Raw genomic sequence first — 25903 nt, 5'->3', positions numbered from 1 at the left:
GTCAGTTTTTATCTGTTATCATGGTGATTTAACTACAAGGCCGTGCTAACAGATAAAGCTCGGCCAGTTTTTATATACTTATAATTGTTTTTTTTTTCTTTACATCAAATAGAAACTTCATTAGATAAACTTAAACAATATAATCAAAGATATCACCATGACATCTAAAGTACTAATCCTAAAAGGGCAACAAATTAACATGCTAAAAAAACTAAATCATACCAAAAGGCGCACTAAAACTATTAGCTCACATTACCACAATTAAGCACAATCTCAAATAAAGCGTACAAACCCAATATAGCCGAAACCCTAAAGCATCCCAAGAGCATAAATGAACCCCACCACCACCACATGAAGAAGTGTCATCGCGGCCACACCCATTATCGCATAAAAATGTTGAAGCAAGAACAAAATCCATTACAGATCTGGGTAAAACTTAGTTTTCAGCGATCTACACGCGCATAGGAGCGAACAAATAAACCAAACAATATCCCTAACAAAGAACAATTGAGTGATTTGCATCAATCTCCGTGAAATATGATATATAACCAAATGTAGAGAACATGAGCATTGTTAAAGAGCGGGTTTTGGGAGGACTTGATTGAGGACATAGCTCAAAATAGGTGATAAGGAACTTCAATCTGAGCATGGTTTAGAAGAAATCGCTACAAGGGGCTTTTTATTCAAAAAGCTCCAATGGCCTTATTCACTAACCCAAAAGAAAAAGACAAGAGAGAAGGGGAAAATGGGCATTGACGCTTCTTCCTCCTTTCCCCTCTATGAAGTTTTTCTTTAGAACTCATTATCTCGTATGAACAATTCTATTTTGCCCTCAAAAATTGAAAAGTTATGATTAATCGATATAACATTGATAATGTGCCAATATTATTGTTGCTAATAAAATGTCTCAATGTGTTATCGATACATTTCCCTGACATCGATGAAATTTTGATTCATATATATATATATATAGAGAGAGAGAGAGAGAGAGAGAGAGAGAGAGAGAGAAATTTCATTGAGGGCCACTCTTGTAAGGCCCACCTCGTATTGTATTTCACTAATCCAAACCGTCTATTTTATAGATTTTATTCAAAAATCATTTTTACAAAAAATTACTTGAATCCGATATCATTTGACTACTCAATTAAATTATTGAAATTTAAGTACTTTTTTAAAGCACTGTGTTCATTGATTTTGTTGGTCTCAATTAGATGCCTTAATAATCTTTAGTTTGCATGAATTTTTGCAAGGATGATCTATGAATGAAGATGTGAAAAAAGAATCTCTCAATAAAAGGGAACTATATATATGTATGCACGGATGTACAGTGAAATAACATTGAGAATTTTCTTTCATGTATAATTCATTACTCAAACAAAATTAATTTCTACTTAAAGCGTGATCAGATGACCATCACAATTATTCTCACTTATGATACATATGTATATATATTATAGAGGAGGGAATTTCTCACACACACAAAACTAAGATGCCACAGAGGTTCGAACTTGAAACATCTGCTTTGCAAGTCAAGACCTTTTTTTCATTAGGCTAGACTCGGTTGACTTATGATCATCACAATTGACAACAATATATAGATAGTGAACAAAATCACAAAATCACAAATGAAATAAAATCTAATAATGTTTCACCTACTCTTACATGTTCATCCAAAACCAAATCTTGACATGCATGCAGTACAAAATACGAAAAGGCTTCGATGTTGCTTAAACTAAGTAAGAGTGGTCCTAGCGTTTAGGACCACAATTGCTCATACAAGGTCTTTTTCTACAGGATGCCTGAAATCCATATAGTGTTTTCATTTGATGTGATGTATTCAACTTGCAAATTTAATAGGTTGAAGTTGACATTGTAGCATTACAAAATGAGACGTGTTTATTGTACATAAAAATTCATATTTAATTTCATATTATTATTAAAACTTCTGTTAGTCAATTAGTGCTTATATATTATTGTTTAATACGACAATAATGTAGTATGGGATACTTTGATGAATGTGACAGATTAAAGCTCCAAAAACAAAAAAAATATGGCGAGTATGTTGAAGCCCTAAACTTAAAAGATCTTAGGGCTTCATATTTCTCTTGATCCCGATCATCTAGCGGAAAGGATTTTGAATATCAAGTGCAGAAATTATTGTATGCTACTAAAACACGGTCACATATAAGTAATGTTTATACGAAAAGAATATTCAACACTAGTCTCTCCACCTATCAAACTTTTTATTTGGAATAGAAAGAAAATCACAAACAATCATACACTGCATTATTATTCATAAAATAATTTAACTTGAAAGCTCTTCAGAAGAGATGTGATTTACCAACTAAATATATTCTTTAGATAATAAATATATCCTCGGCTCGTAATGCCGAAAGGTTTACTTGATAATTAATTGGTGGTCCTATGCCATCCAAAAAGATTATAAATATATAAAATACAAAAAGGTGGTCCTGTAATTTTTCTTTTTTCAAAAAGTGGTCCTAAATTAATATAGTACCTTGATTATCTTTATAAAAAAATAATTATACTAAATTAATCTCTACGATAATTATCTTGCAAATTCAAAATTCAGGATGATAATCTATGAAAGCATTATTGGTCACATATCGACAGAACATATGTAATCGATCGCACCTTTTTTTATGGGTGTCGATATCCTTGTCCATGGCCAATACGAATTGACTCATATCTAGCTAACTCCAGGATATGACATACGAGAACAGAATTATGATATGTTTGAACAAATATTCTTTCGACATTAATTTCATATAAATAACGCAGCATGAAAAACAAAACAAAAACAATTATTAAATTGTGTGTCTGATGAAGAGAGACATCTGCATATAGATGACAAGAATAATGCTTTGATCTCGTCATCATGGAATTACATGTCAATTGCAGAACTGAAAGACAAAGGGAAAAGATTAACCCAAAAAAAATAAATTACAAAATGGAAAAGATATACATGTTGATTATAGATGATATCATCCATGACTACACTTTAAAAAAAATGTATACCTATTCACATTGTATTTTCATAATCCGAATTGTTTATTTTTTAGGTATTCCTTCAAAGATCATCCTTATAAAAAATAACTTGAATCCAAAACCATGTGACCACTCAATTGATGATTATAATTTTAGTACTTAAACCACGGGATTGCATTTCATTCGGATTTGTCTTTAAATCAGGATTAGTATGGCTTATGGGAATTGGCACATATGTAAATATCGTTTTTCTTAAGATTTTTGTTTATGAGAAAACAATTTCATAACACATATCTTTCTATGGTTAATTAACAAAATGCTCTCCATATTAACTTGAAACAACAATAGTGTCTTTATGATCAGCTGTAACGTTCATTCAGTACTTACAAGGGACTGCATACATGACACACCAAGATCAAGCTTATGTCACAGGGGCGATTCTGTGCACAAGGCAGGTTGGGTGCCCACCCAACTCAATTTTTTTTTTTTACTTTTAAAATACCTACATATGATAATGTTATAAGCTTATCCTAAAATTTAAAAAATTAAAAGCAAACCCTACACACATGATGCCCATCCAAGTGGTTCCATATCTTCTCTCTCCTCCTCTTTTAGTTATGCCACATCAACTTGTTTCTCTCTCTCTTAGCTACACGATATCAACAAGTTCTTTCTCCCTCTGTTTTATATATATATATCTTTAATTATAATTATAATTTAAAATTGAGTATTCTAGGGTTTAATTAGGGATGAAAGAGAGTTTGCTAATAATATCGATAATGCATCAATAATTAAGGAATTTAAGAGTTCTAAGTATCACATTTTAGATTTAAAATAGTTTTGTTTTATTTTGCATTGCATATTTACTTTTAGTTTTAGTTTCAGTTTTTGTATTTGTGGAACTTTTATTTATGGATATAGATGCATTTGAGGGTAAGGCTCATTACATCCTCCTTGACTAGGTGTATCTTTTCATGTTTATTAATGAAATTCACTTGTACACTTGTTTTTTTCTTTTTTCCAGGATCTTTTTTCCATATTATTATGAACAAAGAAGTTCTACTCGGGCCTCAATTTCTGGCCAGGCCCTGGGAGACTGCTTGAGCCCATAGATAGCTTTCAAAGTCTGCAAACCGTGCTCTCCTCCCCCTTACATAACCAGGTGGAGGACTCATTTAAACTTTTTCCCATAGGTCCCTGTTCAGGAAGACATTTTGAACTCATACCGTTGAGTTTATTATGTAAGTTTTGTTCAGCTGGCTTTCGAATCCTGGAACCGTCACTGTTATGTCATATGTTTCTACACACTCAGAGCCCTGCGTGTTCTATACGCTGGATGACTAGTTTTATTTCTTATACACATGTCATCTTCAAGCTCTTGGGGTTAGCCCAAGTGGCGTGGGAGGGTGAGAAAATGTGATTAATTAGGTCTAAGTACGTCAAGGGTTTGATCGTTCCAATGCAACTAAAAAACTCACATTTCATCTTTTAACTGGACTTTCTGCTAATACATCGGGTATATATGACTTCGCATAATATCCCTATCCATTCCCGTTGCAAATGCTACAATGGACAGCACACAAGAAAGTATAAATCTGAAACCACTACTATATTCCATGTCAACTTCTGAAAATTTTAAACTGATAGCATTTTATTGAACAGGATGGAGCAGAAGGGATCATTGCAATCATAATCATAATAATACTATAATTAAGGTTTCAATGTCCAAAAAATACCAAATCTAAAATGAAATTCTGAAACCGTCAAACCTTCTACCGATCAGCTTGTTTCTATCTTCCCTACATCACCTGATTTTTTGTCTTGTTGGCACATTTGCACCAATAAATTATTGTGATCTGGAAATAGGAACATTAACCAACTCGATGATTAATATTAATCTCTCAAAACTGGAAAGTGAAGTACACTAAGCAAAAACATGGGTTCTGAAGGCCAGCCAAAGCTCCCTGTCTTAGATTTCTCTAAGGAAGCTCTTAAGCCTGGCACCAACCCATGGCTATCGGTATGCAAAGATGTTCGACAAGCACTTGAAGAATTTGGCTGTTTCGTAGCATTGTATGACAAAATCTCTCCGGAATTTCGAAATGCGTTTTTGGGTGCTCTACAAGAATTATTTGATCTCCCTACTCGGACCAAAATGACAAACAAATATGAAAAGCCTTTAAATGGGTATGTTGGACAAATTCCCAAGCTTCCTCTCCATGAAAGCTTGGGCATTGACAATGCAACAAATTTGGAAGAGACTCAAAAGTTCACAAAGCTCATGTGGCCTGGTGGAAATGATAAGTTCTGGTAATATTTTTAACCTTCCTTGTAATTTTTCAGTGTCCCTATACACAATACTAATTGTTTGCAATTGTCTTCACTCTTTTTCTTGTTTTTTTTTTTTGGTGGTAATTAAGTGAAAGTGCATATTCGTTTGCAAAAGTGGCAGAGGAGTTGGACCAAATGGTGACTAGAATGATATTTGAGAGCTATGGGGTGGAGAAGTACTATGAATCTTATGTTGGGTCTATCTCCTATCTTCTTCGACTCTTGAAAAATAGATCACCCCAAGAAAATGAGCCTAGCCTTGGCTTCGTGGCACATACTGACAAGAGCTTCACAACCATACTTTATCAGAATAACCATGTAAATGCTCTGGAGGTTGAAACAAGAAGCCATGAATGGATTAGGGTTGAGTTTCCACCTTCATCCTTCATAGTCATGGCCGGTGATGCACTAATGGTAGGTCCTCGATCGATTAATTTTGGTTTCTCTTTTCCTGGTGTGTTATAATGTCAGACTGTAAATATGAACCATTGAACAATGTTCTTGTTCAGATGTGCAGTCTATTTGATAAGATATTGCATAATCAATACCATCTTATTGTTTTTAATGAAATGGTTTGCTTGTTTAGGCATGGAGCAATGACAGAATATTATCTCCCAACCATCGAGTTATTATGAGTGGGAATGAAACAAGATACTCCCTGGCACAATTTTCATTTAGTGACGGAGAGATACATGTGCCCGAAGAGCTTGCCGATGAAGAACACCCCTTACGCTACAAGTCGTTCGATCATCCTGGTCTGCTACGTTTCTTTCGCAATGATGATCGTTTTAACTCAAACAGTGCTATAAAAGCCTACTGTGGTGTTTGAAATGAACCTTAGCTAATAAGAATGTTTGCTGGGCATGTGTATGCTGTGTGTTAATTTCAAGGCTTGGTTTGTGGGTTGTTTAATTGTACTACAGTCATTTCCGTATTGCTTTGTTTCTGCTATGTTACCTTGTGGTTTACTTATCGTGTGAAAATAAAAATTATAAATAGATTGTATCTCCTAAGAGCAATCTTTCTTATGTTGTATGTTAATTAGTTGTCGATTTACAAATCTAAAGTACTTAACAGTCTTATTGTCTTATCAAAGATATACTTTCAATCGATTTTATACATCCAAATACCTACGGAAACCAAACAAATCTAAGCATTTTGGTTTGATTTTTACATTGAAACAAATGTAATCTTGGTTTGAACCGAACCAAATCACAATTATGCTACTAATTTGAGACCAAAATTCAAATCAATCAGAATACAGTGATATTTCATTGGTTCATTCTTCGATTTGAGACCTGAACTAAACCAAATCGTACCGTACTCACACCTACAAAACTACTAGTTTGATTGGCAATTTCATAATCAGTGGTCCTAATAGAGAATGTGTAACATGCCAATCTAATTACAATAATAAAACGTTATCCTTCAAAATTATATAATTTTCTATTTCTTGTAGAGATCATGTGGTTGATCCATAATTATTGAGATTTGGTGGAAAGTTATTAAGGTTGGACTTTATCACATATACAACCTCATACTGTTTATTGAAACAAGATCTTCAACCTCAAAATTCAACCTTACTGAAAACTAGTCCCAGGTGACGATAATATATGTAATATATCGAATTTGTCTCCTCTATTGGTTGCTTTCTGCATGTTGACCCCAAATGCAATATATTAACGTCACCCGTGCTGTTTGTGACTATTTTATTCCCGTTAATTTTTAATGTACAAATATAACTGGGACAGTATCAAAATTAAATTAATACAAATAGCAACCCAGAATAATTGATCAGGTCTAGAAATTTAAAGTCTCAATCAAGTACTAAAAGGGTTTGCAATTCAGTTTGTTAGAGAGTGTTCACTATGAGGTCCTATGTTCAGATCACTTTAGGTTCTTTGATTTAGGTGAAACCACTCGGGGCATAAGGGGTTTGCAGCTCGATTTGGTTAAAGAGAATTAACTACACATCCGAGACCATGTTCAAATCACTGTAGGTTCTCTGATCAATTTGAGTGAAACCACTTGGACTACAAGCCCTTGCATAAACAAATTGGGTTACATATACTGACTAGTATTGGCACAAATAGCACCAAGTGACTATCCAAATAGAAAACGATGCGATTGGCACCAAATTTATCTATCAAAAGATAGCACCAAGACATATATTTTATGATTTTATGGTTAAATTAATATTTCTAAATAAGTTCTGATTATCTCATTACGACATCACTGCATCAATCGAACCTCTATAAGTCTCAACAATATCAGTGCATTAATTCCCCAAACTATCTACCTAGTTCAGAAAAGATTGCTGACATATAATGGGTTCAGAAACTCAGCCTAAGCTTCCTGTTATAGATTTATCAAATGAAAACTTGAAGCCTGGAACAGAGGCATGGGTCTTGGCAAGCAAGCACGTCAAGTATGCACTAGAAGAGTATGGCTGCTTTGAAGCTGTTTTCCATAAAGTTCCTTTGCAGCTCCACAACTCCATCTTTTCTGTGGTTGAAGATCTATTTGATCTTCCCATAGAAACTAAAAGGCAGCAAACCAGTGAGAGGCCTTACCACAGCTACTTTGGCCAATATTCATTCCTTCCTCTCTATGAATCCTTGGGAGTCGATAATCCAACAACTGTTGAAGGAGCAAAAGGCTTCACAAAAATTATGTGGCCTGCTGGAAATGACCATTTTTGGTATAGTTTGATTGGTTACTCACTCAACTTTTTTACTATTACACTGAATTTTTTGAATTTCGTATAACAATTAACATGATCAATGGTCAATATTCACAGTCTTGCAACATAAACATGTTATACGTTGTTCGACAGTCTGGCTAGCAAGAAAATATTTCCACACATTTATATATATTATGCTTAACATTGTATAACTCTTTGTTCTTTGAATTAGTGAAAGTGCTCAATCCTTCTCAAAGCTGGTGGCAGAGTTGGATCAAATGGTGACAAGAATGGTGTTTGATATTTATGGTGTGGAGAGGCTTTATGATTCTCACATGGCATCAACCACTTACCTTCTTAGATGCTTTAAATATAGAGAACAGAAGGAGAATGAAACCAATGTGGGGCTGCGTCCTCACAAAGACAAGACCTTCACATCCATACTTCATCAAAGTCAGGTGCATGGTTTGCAGGTTAGATCAAAGGATGGTCAGTGGATCGAGGCAGAGCCTTCACCTTCATCTTTTCTAGTCATGGCAGGCGATGCATTCATGGTAGGTCATTTTCTAAATGTCAAGCAGTAAAAGGGTGATGGATAGAGCTCTTTTTTTTATTTTATTATTTTCGTTTTATTAATTTTGTTTTTTCTTGGTAAACCCCAATTATATATATGCCTGAATTTTCTTTCTTTATTTTCACTTGTTAGGCATGGAGCAATGACAGAGTACGCTCTTGTGACCACCAAGTCATCATGAAAGAGAACAAAACCAGATATTCCGTGGGACTATTCTCTTTCAACAGCGGGATTCTACAAGTACCTGAAGAGCTAACGGATGATCAACATCCCTTGCTGTATAAGCCATTTGATCATTTCAGTTTCCTTCGCTTCGATCAAACACCAGAGGCAAAGAAATCAGAGTGTCCTATCAAAGCCTACTGTGGTGTTTGAGATCTCTTTTGATCATGAAGGACCACTGTTATCTTACTATTGCATAATAACTCCATTTGGAATGCTACCTAGCACAATCCTTATGTATATCAAAGTATGTGTGGGTCTCTTGCTACGTCTCTAGTGCATGTAATGTTGTTCTGTGAAGGTTGTGAATCTTAGTTTCTTTCTTGATTTGCTTCTATTGAATAAATAAAGTCAAGGTGACATATAGTGTGTTATTATAACTCAAATAGAATTACGGTTATGAATAATTCAGTATTTTTTATTTTTTTTCATAGGGAGGTATTTATAGTGATACAAATACAAGCCTATCTTGAAACGGAAAAATAAAAAAAATACAATTCCGGTCAATGATTCACGGCAACACCCTCCTCCTCTCCCCTCCCCACAACAACCAACCACCACACCAGGCCTGCCCCCCCCCAAAAAAAAAAATCTCACGATGGTGCATAAATGTAGTAAATGCCCAGCTTGACAAGTGAATTAGCAAAGCCTTCATTTGATACAGCCTTGGTCAACATATTAGCCAATTGTTTAGTAGTCTTAACATACGGAACTGCAATAATCTTCTCTTTTAGTTTCTCATAAATAAAGTTCTAATCAATTTCCACATGTTTCGTTCTATCATGTTGAACTGGATTTTCTACAATCTTGATTGCTTACTAATTATCACAATACAAAGTCATAGAACTCTCAGTAGGAAAACCCAGCACCCCCATAATCCTTTTCAACCATAGCAATTCACAAATACCTTTCACCATAGCTCGACACTCAGCTTCTGCACTAGATAAAGATACAACCTTATGCTTTTTACTCCTCTACGTAACTAGATTACCTCCTACAAACGTAAAATAACCAGATGTAGATCTCATTCTATCCCCATTTGCTGCCCAATTTGAGTCTGTGTAACCCATAACGTCTACATGCCCACGCTTGGAAAACATCATACCCTTTCCTGGTGCAGACTTCAAATGCCTTAACATTTGTACTACCTCATCCATATGTCGTACACTTGGATTATGCATGAATCTATTTACAACACTTACTGTATATGCAATATCAGGTCTGATATGAGACAAATAAATCAAACGACCAACCAATCTTTGATATCATCCCTTATCATTTGGAACTTGATCCGGACATTCTTTCAAACCATGATTTTGCTCAATAGGAGTACCAATGGGCTCACATCCAAGCATACCTGTTTCCTTTAACAAATCAAGAAAATATTTTCTCTGTGATAAGAAAATTCCTTGTGCAGAACGAGTCACTTCAATGCCCAAAAAATATTTTAATCTACCAAGAGCCTTCTTATCAAACTCAGAAGCTAAATAGCCCTTTAGTTTGCCAATTTCATCAAGATTATCACTAGTCAAAATCATATCATCTACATAAATAATAAGAGTTGTTAACTTACCACTTTGTCTCTTAAGAAATAAAGTATGATCAGCAATGCTCTGCTCATAGCCATATTATTTCATAGCAAGACGAAATCTACCAAACCAAGCTCTCGAAGACTGCTTCAATCCATGCAACGCCTTCTTCAATTTACACACAACATTAGCATTACCAGAAGCACTGTAACCTGGTGCCAAGGACATGTAGACTTCTTCTAGTAAATCTCCATGTAAGAAGGCATTTTTCACATCATACTGCTGCAATGGCCAGTCAAAATTTGCAGCTAATGATAATAAGATCCGAATAGTTTTGATCTTAGCCACTTGTGCAAATGTCTCTTGATAATCAATATCATAAGTCTGAGTAAAACCTATGGCCACAAGTCTAGCTTTATACCTGTCAATAGAACCATCAGTTTTATGTTTAAAACATAATAGTATAAACCCATCTACAACCAACCAGCTTCTTCCTTTATAGCAATGGCACTAACTCCTATGTTTGATTCTCAATAGCTTGCATCTCTTCTGTCATAGCACTAGTCCATTTTAAATCAGATAATGCATCTTGCACCTTAGTAGGGATAACCACCATAGCTTGCATCTTGCACCTTCTGGTGAATATCTATCAGCGTTTTCCCATGATTGCTCTTTGGTGGCAATTGATACACACTATTCTCAACATATTCACAATCATTGTTAGTATTAATCAAAGGTTCTATATTTACCAAGGAATCATCAGCCTGAGGAGAATTGGAACTAGGTACTAGAGAAGTAGTAGAAAAAGAGGCGATGTTGACTGGTTCAGCTGTCGAAAGGGTGACACTATCTGGTTCAGCTGCCGAAAGAGCAATGCCTACTAGTTCAGCTGCAGGAAGAGTGAAACTGGTCGGTGCTGTACATGATGATTCTATGCTATCTGCCACATCACACATTGCTACCCAATTAACCTCAATGTTATCCTAAAATATCTCCATCCACTTCAACTCTTCAACACTACTCTCCCTTAGAAGAGGAGAAGGGGATATTGTGCAAAATATATCTCGTGCTCAGAAAATGTAACATATAAAAATGTCGAGTAGGCGAATGAAAACACCGATAACCTTTCTGATGAGGGTGATAACCAATAGAAACACATTTCAACACACAAGGATCCAATTTTGTGCGTTGGTGTTTGTGCAAGTGCACAAAAGCAATGCACCCAGAAACATGAGGTAGGAGAGTGAGATGAGAGGGGATAGAAACGTAAGCCTCCAATTTAGCCAAGGGCGTCTTAAAATGCAATTGGCTAAATGAAAGAAAAGGCTTACATGTAAGGTCAAAGTGGTTAACAATGAAACATCATGCTTAAGCATGAACAAGGTTAGCTTGAAAGGCTCAAACAATCCAAAGCGGTAACATCATTTCTCAAATGTCATGTAATGAAATTGCATAAGAATTAATCACTTTTAAGTGCTCAACCAAATCAATGAATAATGAGATCAAACAATAACTTGGATGACAAGAAAATAAGAGAATGTGTATAACACTCATGAATTGAAGCACAAGGCTCAAAAGCTCACATTATATATGGTTATACAAGTCTAATTCATACTTGATACAATTCTTTGGATCATACAAATCCTTCAATTGGAGAATTATGAAACAAATGGCAAATGCATAGAAGGTTTCAAACATATCATGCTAGAACGATGCCATTAAGTGAATAAAAAAAAAAATTCCTCACATTTTCATTCAAGTCATGCAAACATTCATCACAGTCTCATCATATGTGTTTGGAAAGCTACTCTAAAGGAAAAAGAAAAGCAAGACTCAAATAAAACAAACAAAAAAAAAAAGGCAAGAAAATTAAGAAAAACTAAATTTACTTGCTAAACTCCCTTCCCAAACTTAGAAATGAACATTGTCCTCAATGTTTAAAACTTAGGAACAAGAAATGAAAGGTACTAAAGCAAATAAATATCGTAATGTGAAAGAATTAAAATACAACAAAGTTTCAAAAATTTTAAAAATAAAAAATTACAAAATTACAAAAACCAAACAAACGCGCAAGCTAAATTATTTTAATTAACTTCATAAATTATATTACTTAAAAAATGGTTTTTCATTTTTTCTCATTTTTTGCCTTTAATAAAATATTTAAATACTAATTAGTCACTGAGTAAATAATAATTAAAACATAACTACTAATTAAAGTAATTAAAAATAGAAATCTAGATTAGCTATTTAAAAGGTATAGCCGCACGGCTATACTCTTAAATTCTTCTATTTATACAGTATAGCCGAACGGCTATACTATGAAAATATGCTATTTAAGGGTATAGCCGGGAGGCTATACTATTAAATTATTCTATTTATAATGTATCGCCGCTCGGTTATACTGTTAAAATATGCTATTTAAAGGGTTAGCCGTGCAGCTATACGTTTTAATTATTCTATTTATAGAGTATAGCCGTGCGGCTGTACTTTTATAATATTAGCCAACCTTGATATAATGGATCAATTAGACATGGTACGAATTTATGTTCTAGCTTTGTTTTTCTTTGTGCACTTAGGGTTGAGGAAAAATTTATGCCTTTGTGTATGATGAGCAGTGATAGAAATAGGTTGCTTATCTTTTTAGATTCCTTTTGTCATATTTCATTAAATATATTCAAATATTTAAATAATATAGACACAGCTATACTCTTTAAATATATTATGTTTTAATTATTATATAATATAAAAATATAAAAAAAAAAGTCCACAAAATAATTTAAAATAATTAATCACTAATTATTAAGTAATTTATGAAATCGGTAAAATATTTAAATATTCACTAAAAAATAATAATTAAAGTAATTAAAAATGGCAAAGATATTAATCAATTGCATATATTAAACTAAATAAATTTTTACAAAAAAGAAAAGTAAAGAAACTAATTTTATATTTTAAAAAATTTATAAATAATTATAAATTAAAAAAATACAAAAATACCTCTCTCGACGAAATGTCATCGGCACAGGTCTATAACGGTGAAGTGTTGCTAGGATAGATCTCTGTCGTTGAACTTTCGTCTGGCAAGATTTTTTTTAAAAAATAAATATAAACTTAGTATCATTAGGTCATAATTTTTTAAAAAAAATTTTCTTTTTAGTAATTGAATAATATCTTAGCCTTATTTAATTACTTTCATTAGTCGTTATGTTTTAATTCCTTTAGTGAATAATTAGTGGATGTTGTTCTGTGAAAGGTTGTTCATCTTAGTTTCTTCTTGATTTGCTTCTATTGAATAAATAAAGTTAAGGTGATATATAGTTCTTTCTGAAGTGTTATTACAGAGCAACTCCAGCAAAATTACCCAAATTTTGGGCAACTATGGCTCAAAATGGAAAGATAATTTATTGACGGGTGAAATTTGATAAACAAATTAAGCTAGTATAATCACAATTATTCATGTAACCCAAGTGTTTGAGTGATTCACCCATAAACTAGGCTACATCCACTGTATTTTATAGTAGTTTTATTATATGTGAGGTATGCCATTTACATGGAAATAGGCTGGAGAGCTTTGAAAATAATGAGAATGGAAATTGGATTGAGAGAAGGATTCCCTGGAGATGATGGCTACCCCCCTTTTATAGAGTCCTGTTGGTTTTAGAAGGTGTGAGTGGCGCTCGGATACCACTGTTAGGTTTTTAAAATAACAATGGAGTGAATTTATTTATTCAACAATAGATAAGTACATGGTTTTATAGAGGACTAGGCTTATTGGCCTTGTACAACTAGAAAATGTTTACTAGGCTTATTGGCCTCTTCTCTTGTTTCTTCACTTATACAAGAGTGCTCAACACTTATTTATACCTAGGTATAGGCTGCCGCCATTGTCCAAGTCCCACGCCGTTAAAGCTTGATCTTGCCAACTTTGTCAAAGTTGGTGGACATTTCTTGAGATTTCTACTCTCTTTTTTTTTTTTTTATAGATTTTTCTAAATTCTTCAAGATAAGTGTGCATTAAATTTAACACGTCACTTAGCTGACTCTTCCCTTGGGCCTACAAGAGACTAGCTATCCTTCCTCCTAAGCTTTTATTGGCTAAGATTCTCTTATGCACATCACTCCAAGAGACTAACCATGCATCCATGAGCCATTTTTAGTTTTGTGAATTAGCCAAGTGTGGCTATAGCCATGGGAGAGATGATAGAAGGTGGCAGCGAAAAGTCGGGTTTCAATTAGGGATGGCAACGGGTCGGGTAGGGGTCGGATATGACAATACCATCCTCGTCCTCGCTCTCCATTCCCGCCCCCATCCCCATTTAATAGGTTTCGCTGAATCCCCGTCCCCATCCCCGTCGGGGGACTATCTCCCATACCCTCCCCAAATCCCTAATTATTTTTTTGCATAAAAAAAATTTATCATACATTTTAACGTTAAGTTTCATATTAAATATTTATCATTCAACACATCCAAATTAACTATAAAGTTCAACTCAACTATTCAAAATTACTTCAATATAAAATTCCAAAGAAGATTGGGGAGAATTAGGAGAGGGAGGTTAACTTAGGGTTAAACATAAATATTATAATTATATATTTATTCATTTAAATATAAACATATATATTTTTGGGTCGGGTTCGGGGATGGGGAAGCCAATACCATCCCCTCCTTATACCCATTGGGGATCTCCATACTCGATACCCATTTGGTTCTGAAATCTCCCCCCGTTAAGGTCGAGGACCCAATAGGGACCCGCCCCTGCGGGAATTTTTGTCATCCCTAGTTTCAATGGAGGATGATGATGGGAATCACTCTCTTGAACTTATAGGATGATTAATACATTTAGAGAAGTATAAAACTAAAAAAAAACTGATGTTATGATGCATTGTTGAAATTTGAAGAAGTAGTTTACGTGTACTCATAAGAGCACTTCCACCGCTGAGGGGGAGCCCTAGGAAGAGGGGGCCCAAGCAACCAAAGCAGCTCCAGCGCAAGAGTTCCAACCCAAGCAAATAGTGGGGCCCCAGCAACCTGGGTAAGCCTACGGGCAAGTTCAGCCTGAGTTGCTGCTTGGGCAAAATGACACTATGCTAACGTCATAATGATGCCAGTAACCAAAAAATTTAAATAAAAAATAAAAAATTCAGATTTTTTTTTATAAATACCTAGCCATATTTTTTACTTCCCACACCAAAAACTCTATACAAATTCATCTCCTCATATCTCATGTGAATAGTAATTGCCCTAGCCCTAGCCCATAGGGATGGAAACAAAATTGCAAGGGCGGTCGTGAATAGTGACAGCCCTTGCCTTGCCGTTTTTAGGAAGAGCTAACAAAGGATGTCGTTTTTGGGAGTGGGTTGATGATGAAATGTGTGATTATTCCAAGATAGTGATACCAAGTTTGCTTAGGAAAATTGATAAAGTTGGAAGAGGAGAATGCAAAGCATGCCTGTATGTGCGTCTCCCAATATATTCTCATGTGGTGGTGTTGGTTGTGGAGATGGTGGTGGATGTGGAGGTTTTAGACGAGGTGGTTGTTGTGGTGGATGTGGAGGTTTTAGACGAGGTGGTTGTTGTGGTGGTGGTGGTGGTGGAGGTGGAGGTGGAGGTGGAGAGTGGAGGAGGAGGTGATGGTGGTAGTAGTGGTGGTGGTGGTGGGGGTGCTAGTGGTGGTGGTGGCGGTGGCGGTGGCGGTGGCGGTGGCGGTGGTTGTTGAGGTAGTGAATGTGGTAGTGCAAGTGGTGGAGTTGGATGTGAAAGTGGAGGTGGAGTTGGATGTGAAAGTGGTTGTGGATGTTAAACTAAGAAATCCCTTTCTTTCTTTTTTTTTCATTTGTATTTATGGGTTTAACCCGTAGTATTTGTTATAAATAAAATCCTCTTTTTTTTTAATTCTTGCCCAATGGGCTAATAGTTAGAACTCATTAGAATGGTTGGTATCAGAAAGAATTTAAATTTTCATTCCCCAATATTGCTTGTATAAATAAAATAATTGTAAAAATAACTCTTGCCCAATGGGCTAAAGTGGTATTTTAGCCCTAAAGCCTAAAACGATATGAAAAAAATGTATATTTCAAGGGTATAGCCACACGGCTATAATATTTTAAAGGTATAGCCGAACGGCTAGACTCTTTAAATATTAATATATTCGAATATTTAAAGAGTATAGCCGCCCGGCTATACGCTTCAAATATGAACACGAAGCTTGCACTCGCAGTCACAGCCATTTCGCTCCTCCGTCAAACTCAAGCTTCGATTGGTTTTCTTTTGTTTCGGTAGCTTCGTCCTCCAGGTTCTGCATCGAAAAAAGACCCAACCAGCCTAGGAGGCCCGCCCAGCCGCCTAGCCCCCGCCTAGCCGCTAGCGCCCGCTAGCATCCGCCTAGCCGCCTAGCCCCCGCTAGAGCCCGCCTAGTTCCCGCCTAGCCCCCACCTAGCGGCCTAGCGCCCCCCTAGACCCTGCCTAGCCGCCTAGAGCCCGCCTAGCCCCACGTCGCCAGCTTGTTGCAGATTTTGACGGAGAAAATTCTGATAGCGGAGACAGGGTCGAGTTCCAGAGCCATAGAATTGGACCATATTCAGGAGGTGATTGAGGAGGTGTCTGCCGTTCCGGAAGTGAAGGAGAAGAAGAAGAGCAGAAATGCTTTGAGGAAAGGGTCGGAAGGTGAAGAGGTCCGAGCTATGCAGGTCTGCTTGCTTTTGAAAGCCGAGTTTTGATTTTTCAGTCTATCATTCATTTCTTGTGTTTTGTTTATGATTTAGTGTTGTCTTTGAATTATAAAATGGTACTTTTAAATTTGGCAAATTGAAAGCTGAGCAGCATACAGTTTTTTACAACTTACAAGGGGTATTAACTTTCTCTTTAGTATAGAAAGTTGTTAACTTTTGTTTCTTTTCTTTTTCTGTAACTGGGTTTGTGTGGTTATTTCCTTTTCTAGTGTTCGCTTCGTTTTTGGATGTAATATTTGTGATTTCGACTTGTTCTAATATAATGTTCCTGTTATTTGACAGGAAGCACTGCAAAAACCAGGATTTTACGCGGGTGAGGAAGACATGGAGTTTTCCAGCTTCTCAAGCGGGACCGAACGTGCTGTCAAGACTTGGCAAGTAAGTTTCAATTATCATTAGATGTTACTATGTATAATGCATGAAGAGTAAAATTTCAAAATCAGCAAGTTGAACAAAAATTTCACAACACAAAATATATATGTTAGTCAACTTGTAATATCTTGTTTGACAGGCCTCCTTAGACGCCCCTCAAGATGGCATAGTGACTGCAGAACTTGAACAATTATATACGGGTGGTACAAATTGAGGGTCTGGATAACAAAGGGAGTACTCTGACTGCTACTCAAAAGGTATAGCCTTCTGACGATATACCATTAGCCTTTATTAAGTGGAAGCCGTTGATGTTTTAAGTTTCAGTACCAATATTTCATTCCTCACTTGGAACTGAACATAATGGTTTGGTAAGTCATTACTTGCATTCCTCAAGAGGAGCCAAAAACTCATTTGATGGTTCAATTTGAAGTGAACTAAGCCTTCATTTTCTTCAACCAGATTGTAAAGAATTGTAGCAAACAGTACAAAGTACCAACCAAGAAGCTCTGTTACTTAATTGAGAAACGGACCTGAAGCTCCGACTCTATTTTCAGTAACTCAGACATCAGGTTTCTTGGTTCCAGTTCATGAGACAATCACTTAACATGCAAATAAATACGATATGACAGTGACGTAATGCGCTGTGGTAACTGGTAACACACCGTAACTTATTTTGGATACTAATATAAATGAAGCTGATTATATTGGTAAACTAATTTTCTTCTCCTGGTTGGCCTTGAGCTAGCAACCTGATCATGTTCGTATAAGCTATAGCGAACCACTACATAGGCTGAAACATCGTAATTCTTCTAATGGTTGCGTGGGTTCTGTTGTTTAGGAAGATCCAAATGGAGCTGCAGTTACTTCTGGAACAGAAATTTCAGAGGTCCAGCAAACACTTGTGAAAGAAGGTGTAACAAAAGTAGAGGTATCTGAGCATTGTGTTTTTCTCCTTGGAGAGAACCGCTGGGAAGATTCGTCTAGACTTAGCAGGAACCAAAAAAAAGTAGGTGAAAGCAAGACAATGAATACCACAACAAGGTGTCTTACTTGTCGAGGGGAGGGTCGCTTATTGTGCACAGGTACCTCCTGTCTGTCTCTCGTCTTAGTCACTATATTCAAGTTTATAAACCATTGCCTTGCTACGCTAAACTTTTGCAGAAGTACTCTAAATCCACCCATACTATGTATTTGTATATTTATTTTGTTTGATCTGATTTTTAAATATAATGTTGAACACCAATGGCTTTGATGATGATATGCATTAGTTTTATTTTTGTACTTTTGCATATTTTGTTTCAACTATCCTCAGTCCCCTTGGTAGCTTATCTGTATTTCTTTGTTGCAGAATGGGATGGAACAGGCGAGCCAAACATTGAAGAACAGGTTAGAGGTTTCAAACAGAGATATTAATATTCTCATTTTCGAGCATTATCCATCCAGGATGAAGTTTTAATTATTTTGTTAAATGACAGCAGTTCTTGGATTGGGTGGAAGATGGAGCAAAATGTCCATATTGTGAAGGTCATGGGTTTACAATTTGCGACGTATGTGAAGGGGCAACAGTAGCTTAGGTATCAAAATATCTTCCCATAAAGACATGTGCAGTTTTATGCTTTAGTACATGTGTTTAATGGTAGTTTGCATTTATAAACAAATGCAGAAAATCATATGTATATCTACTGTTTATTATACAAGTCAACGGGGCTCAGTGAAAAAGGGTAATGACTTGCAAACCAGAGATCTTATGTTCAAACCACGACATCGTAGTTGTGTGTGTGTGTGTGAGAAATCCCCCTCCCTTTTAGACTATTGCTTGTACTATTAAAAAAAAAAATTAATTAAAAAATAGAAAAAACAAGTTGACGTTGTACTTGGAAATTAAAGAGAAAAATAAAAAGGGAAGTTGCCAATCGGCAAATTTAATACTTGATCAATAATTCAACAGACCAATTGTTATGAATACACACTATCTCCTCGTGTAATGGAAGACAAAGCAAGGCCAAGGGTTAACAATTTTTGGCATGGAGTTACTAATCTCTCTGTGATTGTTGGCTGGGGTAACAATTTTTACCTTAATAAGATGAAAACCAAATCCAGCATGAAGTAAGTTAATTTAACCATTACTCGATAGGACGTGTTAATGCAAATCAGAAACTGGGGGACAGCTAAACGAACACGAAGCTTGCACTCGCAAGTCACAGCCATTTCGCTTCTCTATAAGCGCTTCCAAGCTTCGAAGACTCAGTCTTGAGCCTCTCTCTCAACTCAAGCTTCAATTTTTTATTTTTTATTTTTTATTTTTTGGGTTTCGACTGCTACGTTGATTCCATTGGATTGGGCTTTCTCAATGTCTGCCGAGGCAGAGCCTTATGTCCTTCGAGTCCAAGCGCCCGCCTAGCCGCCTAGCGGCCCACCTATAGGCTGATTTTTCGAACACTGCGATTGACTGAAAGTCTGAAACCTGAAATTGAAAAAAATTTGAGCTTGATATTGGGAAGACGATGCAGTGAAGCACAAGTCAGGTCCATAGAAGAAGAGATCATGAAAGCACAGTTTGCTTTTAAAAGCTGCTGTCAAAAGACCATTTCTTTTAAAATAATTGGAATATTTTATTTTTACCAAACACCTTAAACTGCTTAACTTTAAAGTGAAGTATGTTTTTTGCGGGGAAAAAAAAAAAGCAATCCCAATATATTTTAAACTACAAAATCCCTTCTCTTTTTTTTGGGTTGTTTTTATGGGTTTAACCCGTATTATTTGTTATAAATAAAATCTTTTTTTTAAATTCTTGCCCAATGGGCTAATAGTTAGAAATCATTAGAATGGGTGTTATCAGAAAGAATTTAAATTTTCATTCCCTAATATCGCTCGTATAAATAAAATAATTGTAGAAATAACTCTAGCCCAATGGGCTAAAGTTGTATTTTAGCCCTAAAACCTAAAACGATATGACAAAAATGTATATTTCAAGGGTATAGCCGCACGGCTATACTATTTCTCTTAAAATATTCGTATGAAGCTTGCACTCGCAGTCACAGCCATTTCGCTCCTCTGTCAAACTCAATCTTCGATTGGTTTTCTTCTGTTTCGGCAGCTTCGTCCCCCAGGTTCGGCATCGAAAAAAGACCCAACCCGACCCCGCCTAGCGCCCACCTAGCCCCACATCGCCGGCTTGTTGCAGATTTGGACGGAGAAAATTCTGATAGCGGAGACAGGGTCGAGTTCCAGAGCCATATAATTGGACCATATTCAGGAGGAGATTGAGGAGGTGTCTGCCGTTCCGGAAGTGAAGGAGAAGAAGAAGAGCAGAAATGCTTTGAGGAAGGGGTCGGAAGGTGAAGAGGTCTGAGCTATGCAGGTCTGCTTGCTTTTGAAAGCCGAGTTTCGATTTTTCGGAGTCTATCATTCACTTCTTGTGTTTTGTTTGATGGTGTATATCTTGTGTTTTGTTTGATGGTGTATATCTTGCTCATCTACCAGTTCAACACTCACAAAAGCCGTGGCCTTCCGCTATCTTCCTTTTGGAAAGGCTTTAAACCTTGTTTCCTTAGAAGGGTGCTTTTCTGTATTAGACCTGGGGGACCTCTTACTCAGGTCGCTCCAGGCTCTACCGGAACCGAGCGTACCTTGGGACACGCGCTACAAAAGGCTTAGGAAGCGGGCCTGTCTGATGAAGGGACTTCGTATATATATATATATATATATTAAATTGACTCGTTTGAATTGTTAATTCCGAGACAATTCTTCAGAAAGCATCTGGAGCACGGAAAAATTCTGTACAAGAAATGCAGAAAGTGGGAAAGTTGGATACCAAATTGAACGGACAAAGCGTCCAGCCTGTCTCCAGCAGTGCTCAAATAACAGAAATGACTGCAGTTCAAGATCACACTAAGGTGTCAAGAAAAGTGTTTTGTTGCTCCTTTTACTTGATTTTTTGTTGTTGTCATTGAGTTTTCGTTTCTTCTTAGTAACAGGTGAATAAGTAAGATAGACTTGTTTATGAACCTTATTAATTGCTTTTGTCTTTATAGCTTCTTATCAGACTTATATGTTGTGTACTTCTACCATGTTATCTTCTTATTTGCTTTAAACTTTTATTTATTTCTTTTGCATCTGTGTCTTTTAGTCTCTTGAACTAGTCTATATTATGATAATTTTGTAGAGAAATAACACAACTAGGAAGCAAGAGGTGGAGGCATCGGTACAAGAGCTTGCTTCTCGAGCTGCTTCCCGAGTCAAGGCTGTAGCTGCGGAAAAGATCACACCACCAAATTCGGCATATCAATTTGAGGTTTCTTGGTTTACTGTAAAAAATATAGTCTGCCAAAATGCAAGATTCATATGTTCGTTGTCATCCCAAAGTAGGTGACCATGAATGTGTTCTTTTTGCATGGTGATCATCCGTGCGGTTGATCACTGCAAAGATTCTATTAGTCTCATCTATTGTCCTCTTTGGATGGTTGCCAGAAGTATACCCGTAATTGCATTGTCAGTCTGCCTATCTAGCTTCTGCATGCTAGGGGCCATCCAAGAAGTTCCCCATTTGTTGTGTCCCTTTTGAACAATCCAGTTGGTATTTGTTTAGGAAATCATCACTCATTCTGACTTTCCATTTATGCTGTTACTTTGTTTCATGTTATTTTTTGTGTTATTTCTATACAGGCTATATCTCCAAGTGCATTGCCGCAGATATTCAAAAATGCTTTGACTGTTCCCATACTTCTTGACATTATCAAGTGTGCGGCAACCTTTGTCGTGTAAGTAATGTTTATGTCTGATATGTATGTTTTCTTGTTGAGCTTGATAAAATGCTTATGGCCCCACCTTTGATTTATTTCTTTGGCAGTGAAGAAATGGATTTGGCCGTCAATTATTTGGAGAACTTAACCGGGGTTCCAAGATTTGACACACTCATCATGTTTCTTTCGTCCTCAGACAACGCTGGTATGCATGCTTCTGTTTTAAATTCCTTGAGATTTTCAAAAGCTTACAGTTGAACTCCCGGATTTCAAATGTTTTGTTAAGTAGAGTATACCTATATCAATGTGGTATATCAGTCTCAGCGACTGGTAATGCTTGCACTGTGTCTTGATTGAATCGTTCCACATTTTCTGATTTGTTTGTCATCCCTGCCCATTTTTATAGGGTTTATGATTCATGTTTTCCATTAGTTTCATATCCTATACTAACCCAATAACCTTGCAAACAGATCTTGTTAAGATATGGGATGAAGTGTTTGACAATGAGGCAACTCCGGTTGAGTATGCCGAGAAGCTTGATAACCTGCATACAAAGTACTGCCCAAGCGATGACAAAGCTCAACAAGTTTCTACTTTACCCTCCTCCACCTCTTGTACTGTAAATTCAAGTTGTAAAAATTTGAAATGCTCCAACGACCCCTTTGAATCTCAAATTGTATCGTGGACAACTTTTCTATCCATTTATCGAGATGTTAAAAGTACATTGCAACTTTTACTTCACTCCTGTTGGACTTGAATACTTCGAACTTGGAACTGTTGGTAAGAATGTCCTTGTGAGCGTCCATGTTTTGGTCGGTTGGACATAGCCTACTCTTGTTCAGTCATATTCATTGAGGTCCAGAGGTTAATGGTGGCGATAACCTGTTTCTTCATGCCCTACCTATCATTCACTACCTTATTTTTCAGACAACATATGTATATCTTTGCATACTGAGTTGTTTGAAGTCTCAATCAATCAATGTTATGTGGGGGTCTTCCAGATTTTGCACTACGCTTTTCACATCGAGATCATGTGTCATTTACAATCTCTTTCATGTTAACCCCACTATTATGCATCAAAAATAAAAACCCCACTTTATAATACAGAAAATAACCCTACATGCAAGTAGATGCTTTGTAATCTTACAGATCAGAGATCATTTTCTGTGAACTCACCCAAATAATGCAAAAACAGAACCAGAATAGTGATTGGCTAGGCATAAATATATTATGTGCTGCACGCGAAAGATTTCTCTTCGAAGCAAAAACGGTTGGAGATAGGAGGTTGAACAGAGTTTGTATGGCCAAGTAACTAGCAAAAAGTAAAGACTTCTCTTCTGGGATGGATGAGCAACCAGCTAAGGAGGCAATAAAAGCAGGTAGACCATTGATCTTGCGTTAATAGTCATGTATATGTTTTGTGATGTACATTTTACAGTGCAGAATGGTCTTCAGATAATTTTCTGTTTCTTATAGAGGCCTGTCTAGTTGCATTAATACCAAGAATTTCCTCACACTTAAGTGATTGTTCTTAATGCATAGCTTGTTGCTGCATTTTCAAAAGGGCGAGAGAATGATTACTTCTACGCTTCTTTATATGCTGGGCTTTATTATGAAAGTCGGGTTTCTTAACGCCTAGCTTGTTGCTGCATTTTCAAAACGCCAAGGCAGTCTAAAAGACTAAAACACTTAAATGGCATTTGCCACGCGTCAAAATACTTGAAAAGTATCCCCAATTTCGGAGTTGGCCAAAGTGAGTTGGGGCTCCAAGTTTTAACATATCCAAAGCAAATATTGAAAAGAGAAAAATTTTACAGTAAATCAATTTGAAAGTTCAATTTTTTCTTCTTTTTTTCGTGAAAATGTTTACCTTTGATCTACATCGGTCTCTAGAGTGCTACTAAATTATGTTACTGCACACATTATTTTTCTTAGAGAAATGCATGCTGAATTGGAGTGGTCTTGGTAATTGCTTCATTTTTCAAACAACACTTTACATGGAGAAAACTACCACCTCTCTTACTACTATACCCATAAAATCTTGTTTGAAATTGTTGTTCTCGTTGGCAAAGGGATTGCAAAATCACCATCTTGCATTTTTCTCACAACAAGTAAGAAATAATATCAGCCTCTCAATTTCTTTCATAGTTAGTAAAATACGGAACGGGAAAAATAAGAATAAAATACGTACGTGTTTTATTCAGCAAAATTTTGGCAAGTTACAACTGAAAAGTTCGGCCACTATATAATATTTTAATATATATTATTTTGATTCAATAATATGTGAAAATTATGTGTATAATACATGTATATGAAGAATTTACACGTGTATGTGAATTTTGTGTGTATTATTGAAAACTTTGTAAAAAAAAATGTGTATATGAAAAATATATACGTATGTCTATGTGTACAATATGTGTACTGTATGTTTGCTTTTTTGCACAATGTGTATTTTACCCAGTCTCTAAGACATGTATGAAAAACATAGGTGTTATTGAAAAATACGTATGTACGTCTATAATACGAGTATTAAATGGCAAGATGTTAAATTCTTTATACGGGTAAAGTAAAAACTCAAAAGGGGATAATAGAGACTCGGGTAATGTAGTAATAGTAATAGATAATGCTATAAACTAATCTTATCGACAAAAGAAAATTAGGGAAATTTTTTTGAAAAAAAGGACCTAGTATAGCCGAATGGCTGTACTATTTATTAAAAAAATTTAAAACAGTGTCTCGGCCGAACGGCTGTACTATTCATTTTTTAAAAAAATTTAAAAACCACGTTAATTATATGCCTCAATGACTCTTTTTGCTTTTTCTCTTTTTATTTCTTTGTTGTAGGCATGGAGTAACGACAGAGTACGCTCTTGTGAACACCAAGTCATCATGAAAGAGAAGAAAACCAGGTATTCACTGGCATTCTTCTCCTGGCAACGTGGGATTTTGCAAGTACCTGAAGAGCTTGTTGATGACAATCACCCCTTAATGTATAAGCCATTTGATCATCTCGATTTCGTCTGTTTACAACAATCCGGCGCGACTAAGAAATGCGAAAATGCTATCAAAGCTTACTGTGGTCTCTTTTGATCCAGAGGGACCATGGCATAATAATATTCCATAGATTAATGCCGCCTTAGCATAGTATTTATGCATCAAAGTATGACTTTAGCAACTTCTCTACTAATCTTATCCACTAAGAGAATTGATTTGGACTATTCTCATGTGGGATGCTACAATCTCAACAGCATCTCCATGACATAGGCCACTTATGCCTTTCGTGTTGCATTTCATCAAATTTTGTTTCTTCGTTATTGATCTAACAGAAGTGTCCAAAAAAAATGTTCAATATATCTGTTGGGGTTGTTGGCCTCACTCAAGCCATGATTTGCAGTAAATTTAATCTCATTTGGAAAAAATGATTCGAGAATCTTTCAGGTAATCTCACTACTAAACCCCAATATTGAGCTTTCTCTCACACTATTGGAAATAAATAGTTAAGTTAGAGTCAACTTTAACAATCAATATTCTAAGCATGGTCTGAATCAGAGAAGATTAAATCTGAATTTGTTTCGTTTTCAATTACAATAGTCCACTTTCATTCATTGATAGCTCTAACATTTAAAAATATCTGTCTCTAACATAAAAATGACATCTAAAAAAAAAGGAAAGGTTACCAAGAAGGTCTTTAGCCTACGCTTAGTTCCTCCTC

The 25903-nt window shown here is 35.9% G+C and overlaps 3 protein-coding genes and 1 long non-coding RNA gene across 5 annotated transcripts; all 4 read left to right on the top strand.

Annotated features, from left to right (window-relative positions):
* Nucleotides 4903-6416, top strand: LOC18782394 (2-oxoglutarate-dependent dioxygenase AOP2). Its single transcript, XM_007217500.2, has 3 exons — nucleotides 4903-5319; nucleotides 5430-5754; nucleotides 5927-6416. Exons 1-3 carry the CDS (start codon nucleotides 4946-4948, stop codon nucleotides 6167-6169), a joined length of 942 nt encoding a protein of 313 aa, XP_007217562.1. The 5' UTR covers nucleotides 4903-4945; the 3' UTR covers nucleotides 6170-6416.
* On the top strand, nucleotides 7628-9226 carry LOC18784239 (probable 2-oxoglutarate-dependent dioxygenase AOP1). The gene is made up of 3 exons (XM_007215661.2): nucleotides 7628-8041; nucleotides 8256-8577; nucleotides 8730-9226. The coding sequence occupies exons 1-3, from the start codon at nucleotides 7668-7670 to the stop codon at nucleotides 8970-8972; spliced, it is 939 nt and encodes a 312-aa protein (XP_007215723.1). The 5' UTR covers nucleotides 7628-7667; the 3' UTR covers nucleotides 8973-9226.
* LOC109947818 lies at nucleotides 16816-22960 on the top strand. Of its 2 annotated transcripts, none has more exons than XM_020558982.1 (6): nucleotides 16816-17035; nucleotides 21190-21345; nucleotides 21615-21743; nucleotides 22115-22209; nucleotides 22299-22396; nucleotides 22662-22960. In XM_020558982.1, the coding sequence occupies exons 1-6, from the start codon at nucleotides 17030-17032 to the stop codon at nucleotides 22946-22948; spliced, it is 771 nt and encodes a 256-aa protein (XP_020414571.1). In that variant the 5' UTR covers nucleotides 16816-17029; the 3' UTR covers nucleotides 22949-22960. The 2 variants fall into 2 exon arrangements, with proteins under 2 accessions (XP_020414571.1, XP_020414572.1); XM_020558983.1 differs by lacking the exon at nucleotides 16816-17035 and adding an exon at nucleotides 20503-20810 and having other exon boundaries at nucleotides 20933-21345.
* Nucleotides 17050-19420, top strand: LOC18781927. Its single transcript, XR_002270592.1, has 4 exons — nucleotides 17050-17455; nucleotides 17589-18531; nucleotides 18798-18835; nucleotides 18928-19420. It is a non-coding gene; the product is annotated as an uncharacterized LOC18781927 (long non-coding RNA).

The sequence above is a fragment of the Prunus persica genome, chromosome G3 (genome assembly GCF_000346465.2).
Source record: "Prunus persica cultivar Lovell chromosome G3, Prunus_persica_NCBIv2, whole genome shotgun sequence".
NCBI lineage: Eukaryota > Viridiplantae > Streptophyta > Magnoliopsida > Rosales > Rosaceae > Prunus > Prunus persica.
The sequence above is the reverse complement of the archived record's forward strand: the minus strand, read 5'-3'. Positions and strand labels throughout refer to the sequence as shown.